General features: G+C 37.1%; 1 protein-coding gene across 1 annotated transcript; it reads left to right on the top strand.

Moving 5' to 3' along the window:
- The first annotated feature begins 627 nt into the window (after positions 1-627).
- ctsc (cathepsin C) lies at positions 628-6,892 on the top strand. The gene is made up of 7 exons (XM_052616545.1): positions 628-931; positions 1,875-2,020; positions 2,329-2,492; positions 2,644-2,799; positions 3,066-3,181; positions 4,354-4,485; positions 5,202-6,892. The coding sequence occupies exons 1-7, from the start codon at positions 778-780 to the stop codon at positions 5,699-5,701; spliced, it is 1,368 nt and encodes a 455-aa protein (XP_052472505.1). The 5' UTR covers positions 628-777; the 3' UTR covers positions 5,702-6,892.
- Positions 6,893-7,409: the final 517 nt, after the last annotated feature.

Genomic DNA, 7,409 nt, shown 5'->3' with positions numbered 1-7,409 from the left:
GAGCAAACGTTTAACAAATAGCTGAATCTTGTATTTGCAGGCCTAAAAACCGTTAACCTCAAATGCTTAAAATAAGTCAGAAGTGAAATGAGTAAGTTCTCCGTGGCACGTCCTTGTGTTGTTTTGCTGATAAAGCTGTTATAAAAACCCACAGAATACTTTAGAATCTGTCAGAAGTGTGTGACTCAGGTTTTAAATGTCATGACTGCAAAATTTCACTTAACTAAAGATCTGTCTCCAAGGGTTTTCATGTTTCTAATGCAGAAATATGCTACTTTGGAGACATATTTGTTGAAAACATCATTAGAATTTAAATTCAAGACAACACATAAGCTCTGTAACATGATTTCTGACTTCAATATAAGTTTTTGTTGAGTAATTGTGTCACTGTAAATGTGTGTGCATGACTAGATTATATGTAGCCTATATTTGTCCATATGATGAATGGGTTTAAATTTCTTTGGTCAGTGTATGTGATTGAGCTTGTCTTAAGAGTTCATTATTGTGTGTGATAGAATCAAACGCGCCTTGTTTGCATGATAAATGTGTATTTGTTGGTGTGATGATAGCATTATTTCATCTGCGCGCGCTCACTGGCATGTCATGTGACTCGTGTCATATGATCATTGCTGTATAAGTTCAGTAGCACGGGGCTGGTGAGTTTTAGTGTTGCAGGTGCGCTGGAGGACGAGAAGGACACGAATTAGTTTCCTTGCGTCCGGTCAGTATTGAACCCCGCGCTGTCCCGTTACAAATTACCGTTCGTCTGCCATCGCGATGCGCGCGCTCGCCCTCATTGTTTTGTTGGCGTTCATCGTCGGGTCTGCGGCCGACACTCCGGCCAACTGCACCTACGAGGACCTGCTGGGCACCTGGATCTTTAACGTATATAATGTGGGTCAAGACCAAACCATCAACTGCTCAAGCACAGGTCAGACCAGATCAGACCATCATTTTGTCTTCCACGCGGAAGTTCAGTGTGTTACTTGAGGTCTTCACCTGAAGATCTGTGCCTTTAAAATGATGCATTAAGGATTGCATGAAGATATACTTTTGGCTTTTTGAATGGCCTACTCTTAATAACGCTGGTACTGTGGTTGTACAATGATATTTCTTGTACTTCGACTAATTCTTTACCATGCTACTGAATGTTACTCCCAAAACATTGATGCTGTCTGAGAGTGCAGAAGTGTAAATACTATTGTCTCTTTATGATTTTGTGTATATTGTTTACTTCCTGATGTATATGATGGGTGTTTTTTAAAACCTACATAACTGCCCACGAATGCTCCCTATGAAGGCGTCGTGGGTGCATCTAAATACTATAAAGAGCATATGAAGTACATAATCCAGTCCATAACGAAAGCTCTGTTACTATTGCTGTAATAATTTGACGTTTACCACATATCATGCTCTTATGCCATGGAATTTCCAAAGTAACTACTTAATACATTTGGCTTTTTGTATGTTCTTCGCAATGACATTATAGTTCGATATTTACCATGCTCCTATACCATGGTTTTTCCAAGTTACTCAAAAAATACAATGCCAAAAACATTGTAGTACCATATTAATGTAGCATAGTATTTTGTCAGTGTCAATTAAAGCATATTAACAATTAATAATGTTGCATTACCATTTTAATGTTGCCTGAGAGTACAAAAGTATACATCTCTGGTTAACATGGCTTCTTTTTTCTATTGTGTATGTTGTCTGTGTTTTAAAACCTAGTGAACTGCCTCCAAAGCCAGCATTTGTGATCTTCATAGCACATATGATGCAGACGCAGGTTTTGAATTGTAGCCGTTGTGTTTGCGTAACACCAAAGATACTTCCTTAAGTTTCTAAATTAAACTTGGTTGACTCCTCAACAGGAAGGTCAGTGAAAACGGTGACTGTGGACCTGCAGAAGTTGTCTGTAGCTGTGGATGATCTCGGTCACACTGGCTTCTTCACTCTCATCTATAACCAGGGTTTTGAAGTGGTCATCAATGACTACAAGTGGTTTGGGTTTTTCAAGGTTAGCATGATGAGACACTTTTAGTCTCTGTTGACAACACATGACTGGTCAGATGACTGAGGTTTCAAAACCGAAGGGAAATTCTGACATCAGTTTCACTTTTATATTGTGTATATATAATATTATTACACATCCTTTATTATATCCTATTAATATGGATCACAAGATGTTGCTGGGGAGCCACATAAAATGGTTATTTAAAAGCAGTTAATTCATAATAAATGTCTAAAATGGGGTTAAATATTGTGCTTTGACTAACTTTACTGCATTGGGGTTTTTTTTTTTTTTTTCTCTCTCTCGGTGTCTAGTATTCGAAGCAGGGTTCACAGGTCACCAGTTACTGCGATCAGACACTGCCCGGTTGGGTTCATGATGTTTTGGGGAATAACTGGGCCTGTTTTACTGGGAAGAAGGTGAAGCCCATCCCACCTCGAATCGAACACGATCACATGTTTGGATCTGAACACAATCTGTAAGTGTGTCCGCACTCTTTGTTCTTCTCTATTGTGATGCAACTGTTCTTTATCTTGCTGTATATCTTGATAAGGTCTGGTGTGATTTCATCAACCATAGTTGATGTATTTATTGGCTTGTATTGGTGACAAACATCTTATGATCTCTAGGCTCATGAAGCTGCCATACACAAACAACATGGAGTTTGTGAATCAGATAAACTCTGTTCAGAAGTCCTGGAAAGCGACAGCATACGGTCTCCACGAGACCTTCACCATACAGGAGATGCTGAGAAGATCAGGAGGACATGCTTCTCGTGTACCACGGTACATTTTACTTTAATTGGTGCAGTCAGGACTTTGTGTAAAAATAAATAACTGAAGCCTTTTAAAATGGAGTTTGGGCTCACAAATGTCTAGTGCAATTGTAGAAGCATCTTGCACTTAAAAATAATGAACTGTATTGGAGATATATAAAGAAATTTGTTGAAGTATGATTTGTACTGAAAATGAAGAGCAGGAATATTTAGTTTAGAAGATAAATGGTCAATTGTGATGTCATGTTGGGTTTTTCCTCTTTCTCTTTCTCTCAGACGTGTCAGACCTGTGACGGTTTCTGCTGACAGTAAGATGGCAGCCGGTCTTCCAGAACACTGGGACTGGAGAGACGTGAACGGAGTCAGTTATGTTAGCCCTGTCCGCAACCAAGGTGTGTGTGCGAAAGAGAGAGAATAAGAGGAAATACTGCAACAAAACGGTTGCTTCAATCCATGTCCTGTATTACTCAGAGTTGCATGTGATTTCAATCAAAAAACCCTTGCAATCCTGTACCACCCAGAGTTGAGTTCTGGGAATAACTTCAATATGCTACTATTGATTGATAGTGTTCACTCTCCAATCCAGGAAGTGTGTGTTATTTGAGTAATGTAGCATTTCTTGCTATAGAACAGCCTGATAAGTGATGCTACAAACACTACCAGAAAATTATTAAAGTTTTGTCTAGTGTGTTTGGCTAGTTTATTTTTATTGAAATTTCCATGAACTTAATTCCATATTTATTTTTTATTGCCGTGTATAATAATTAAGGAAGGTTTCCATAGAAGAACCTCTGGATCCTTAAAATTAAATATTTACAGTTTAAATTTCATATAACCCAGGGTTTATTTCTTTCAATTCTTTAGGCCATTTTTGCCATTGCTATTACAGAATTTATATTTTTTTTATGTAATATTTATTTTTATTTTTTTTAATGAATGGCTTTTTCAATTAACACTTGTGAATATTTTTAGTTTGACATATGTGTGCAACATGCAGAAATTACATCTTGTTTCCAAATGTATTTAGTTGTGTGTTCCAAGGATATTTTGGGGAAATCGGTATTTTGGATTGAAGTGATTTGGCTTAGGATCTGTGGTCTCTGAGCAAGGCCTCATCACTAGTTTGTCTATTTAAAGCACTCTTATTTCTGTGTCTTAACTGTCTTTTGACTAAAGGTTCTGATCACATTATGATTTAAAAAAAAAAAAAAAAAAAGATTTCCACTTGTACCTTAATCAAACTACTCTTCGGTTTACAGTCTCATCTTTTCTGGTCAGTCTTTTACTGTTGACGAGAGGAACGAACTGATTTTGTCTGGCTGGTGGCTTCTCTCTGAAATAAGTGTGAGATGATCATTTCTTCAAGTGATGGTCGACATGTCTGGAGTGGCCCATTCCTTTCAGAGCCTGATAGCATCTCACTTTTGTTAAAGCTCCTTCAGATGCTCAGGAGGCATTTGAGGAGGAAGGAGAGGGGATTAGCGGATGGATCTGTAGGACAAAGTATTGAGGTTTTAATTTGTCATTTTTCATCTCTAAATGTTTTCCTCTCTTCTTTCTTAAGCTCGATGCGGCAGCTGTTACTCTTTCTCCACTATGGGAATGCTTGAAGCACGAGTCCGAATCCAAACGAACAACACGCAGCGGACAGTGTTCAGTCCACAGCAAGTGGTGTCCTGCTCCCAGTATTCTCAAGGTAAAAGCACATGAAGATGCACGGGGGCAAACGTTAAATATGACCCGTGTCTGTGCTGAACTTCAGAGTACCTGTCTGCATATTTGCACTTATAAAACCATGAAAATTTGCTTTTCCGGCACCCTTAGGATTATGGTTACACAATCCGATTGAGATCAGAATGGATTCCTTGCGTAAATGTTTGACTTTAGATTCCTTTTTTTTTTTTTTATACTTCCTGTAGGTTTTATAACATCAAAAAGAATTTTAAATGTGTGAAGTTTCAGGATATTTTTTTTTCTTCTAATTTTAAAAGCATTAAAGTAACTTTATGAAACCTAATGGGTATATAATTTATAATTTCTATAATAAATTATAGAAATATTATAAATTATGTACATTTAATTGGAAGCATTGCTGTCATTCCATTGATATTAACTATCAAGATACTATTTCTACATATTTTTAGTAGATGTTTTGATTTTTTTTTTTTTTTAATAGTAATTTTATCATTTTATTTTTTCAGTTTTAGTTATTTTGAGTACTTTTAACTTAAAATAAAATGAGTAGTGTTGCCTTGGGAACTTCATTATTTAATTCACATTTCAAGTAATTAAATGTCTTTTAAATTTTAGGTAATAATTATAACGCTAGTTCTTCCATTCTTTCTTGTTCTGAATTTAACATTTTAGATTTTAGCGTCTGTATTTCAAATGATTTTGATGTATTTTGTACAGGTTGTGATGGAGGTTTTCCGTACCTGATTGGTAAATACATCCAGGACTTTGGTATTGTGGAGGAGGATTGTTTCCCGTACACCGGGGATGATTCTCCCTGCAAAGTACCTGAGAAATGCACAAGGTACTACGCCTCTGATTATCACTATGTGGGTGGGTTTTACGGTGGCTGCAGTGAGGCGGCCATGATGCTGGAGCTGGTCAGGAATGGCCCCATTGGCGTGGCCCTGGAGGTCTACCCAGATTTCATGAAATACAAGGAGGGAATTTACCATCACACTGGCCTCCGTGACTCCAACAATCCATTTGAGTTGACCAATCATGCGGTGTTGTTGGTGGGGTATGGGAAGTGCCATAAGACCGGCGAAAAGTACTGGATCGTGAAGAACAGCTGGGGAACCGGATGGGGTGAGAATGGGTTTTTCAGAATCCGTCGTGGAACGGATGAATGCGCCATTGAGAGCATTGCTGTAGCTGCTACACCAATCGCCAAACTGTAGAGAGCATAGACGAATTGATCCGTTGAAACAAGCTTGGTGGTGTGAAATATTTCAAAGTATTTTGATAATGGCAATTCTGAAAACTGTAAAACAGTGCTGTTCTTTTTTTCTTTTTCTTTTTTTTTTTTTTTTCTTTTTTTTTTGTGTGAAAAGTATTTTCCCATGACCTTCAGCAGACAGGTTAAGTGATCAAAGAGGCCATGAAGATTGAACCCCTTTCAGGTTTCTTTTGTAGCAAACCGTTTGAATGTGAAGTTACATGTCTCTTTAGATTTGATTCGCTCTCATTTCCCAATTCATCATACATTATGAAGCTTAAAACTAACTTTATTTTGGCTTCAAGGTTCTTCTCTTTTGGTCTTCACCTTGGTCTGGTTTCATGTGAGTCTACAAAGCTTTGTCTTTCTCTCTCTTGCTGGCCTCTAGGGAATGTATATTTCTTCAGTGCCTTTTACTGCTTTTGTTTTTGGTGGGGTCATTTAGTTTCTGCTTCTTCAAATTCTCCAGTTATCATCTTCCTCTGAGCCACCTGTCCACCTGATTCTTGGTCTTGGGTCACCAACTCTTCCAATTGTTGCCCTTACCCAAAACCACCCCTATCTAGAATGTAGTTATGGTTTTAAATTGATCTAAATCTTAATTTGTTTGTTGTTTTAAACTCAAAGTTGTCCTGTCCTTTTTGTACCATTCGTGTGGATTTCCACAAGGACTGTGTAATCGAAAACAGCATTTTTTTTTTGTTATATCTGTGCTAATGAAAGTAGAGTGTCTTCAGGTCCTGCGACATGCCTCAGCTTCTTAAAGTTTCTCTTTTTTTTTAATTTTATTATTATTTTTTTTTTATATAAAGGGATTTCAGATTTTCATTATCCATGTGAGCTCTGAAAGTCACATTTGCACACTCCTCAATTTTTACACCACTCTTTTATTTGGACAAAGTTATGTTGTATGCCGAGAATATCAAGTTGGCAGTTATCCTCAGGAAGATCAGTACTTTTGGTTCAAAGAACCACACTTTATCAATAGCAGTAGACTAAAGGGATTTGTATGTATACTTTGAGTCCTTTGCCAACAGTTAAGCTGTTTAAGACCATATGAATCCAATGGTTTTTATCATAAAATCTATGCATTATTATTATTTTTTTCGTGCTCCTGTATGTCATTATTTTAATAAAGTTGCTTTTTAAGGTACTTTTGACCTCCGGTGTGCTTGACTTTATTTTTTATTTTTTTTTGTAGCCTAAGTGAAAAGCGCATGATTAGTATAAACTTGTTCCGTAAATCAATTTCATTTATTTTTAACCGTTCAAGTGAGTGTCGGTCATTTGAGATGTAATGCACCTGACATTTGTCATAACTACAGCATCAATGATCTCCGGGTACACATTGTTTAAAGCTTAAAGGAACTGCTTGCATCAGAATTAGTTAAGTCATTGTTCTCTTGTCTCATATAACCAATCCAAGGCATGTTGCACAGTTTGAAGGAAGCCATTTAAATTTACAATGACTGAACTGAACCTTACAAAACTGTGGTGGTGCCATGGTGATTACTATATAACTGTATAAACTGGGTATTGAAAATGACTTTAGTTTAAACCATACGATGGTATCATGGCTCCATGATACAATGTCCAAAAATGTTTGTGTGTACTTACATATTTGCACCCAAAAGTGAGCTAAACCTGTCAGTACACACCAAAATATTTTC

This window comes from Carassius gibelio, chromosome A15, assembly GCF_023724105.1.
Source record: "Carassius gibelio isolate Cgi1373 ecotype wild population from Czech Republic chromosome A15, carGib1.2-hapl.c, whole genome shotgun sequence".
Classification (NCBI taxonomy): Eukaryota; Metazoa; Chordata; class Actinopteri; order Cypriniformes; family Cyprinidae; genus Carassius; species Carassius gibelio.
Note: the sequence above shows the minus strand (reverse complement) of the source record. Positions and strands in the feature narration are given on the sequence as shown.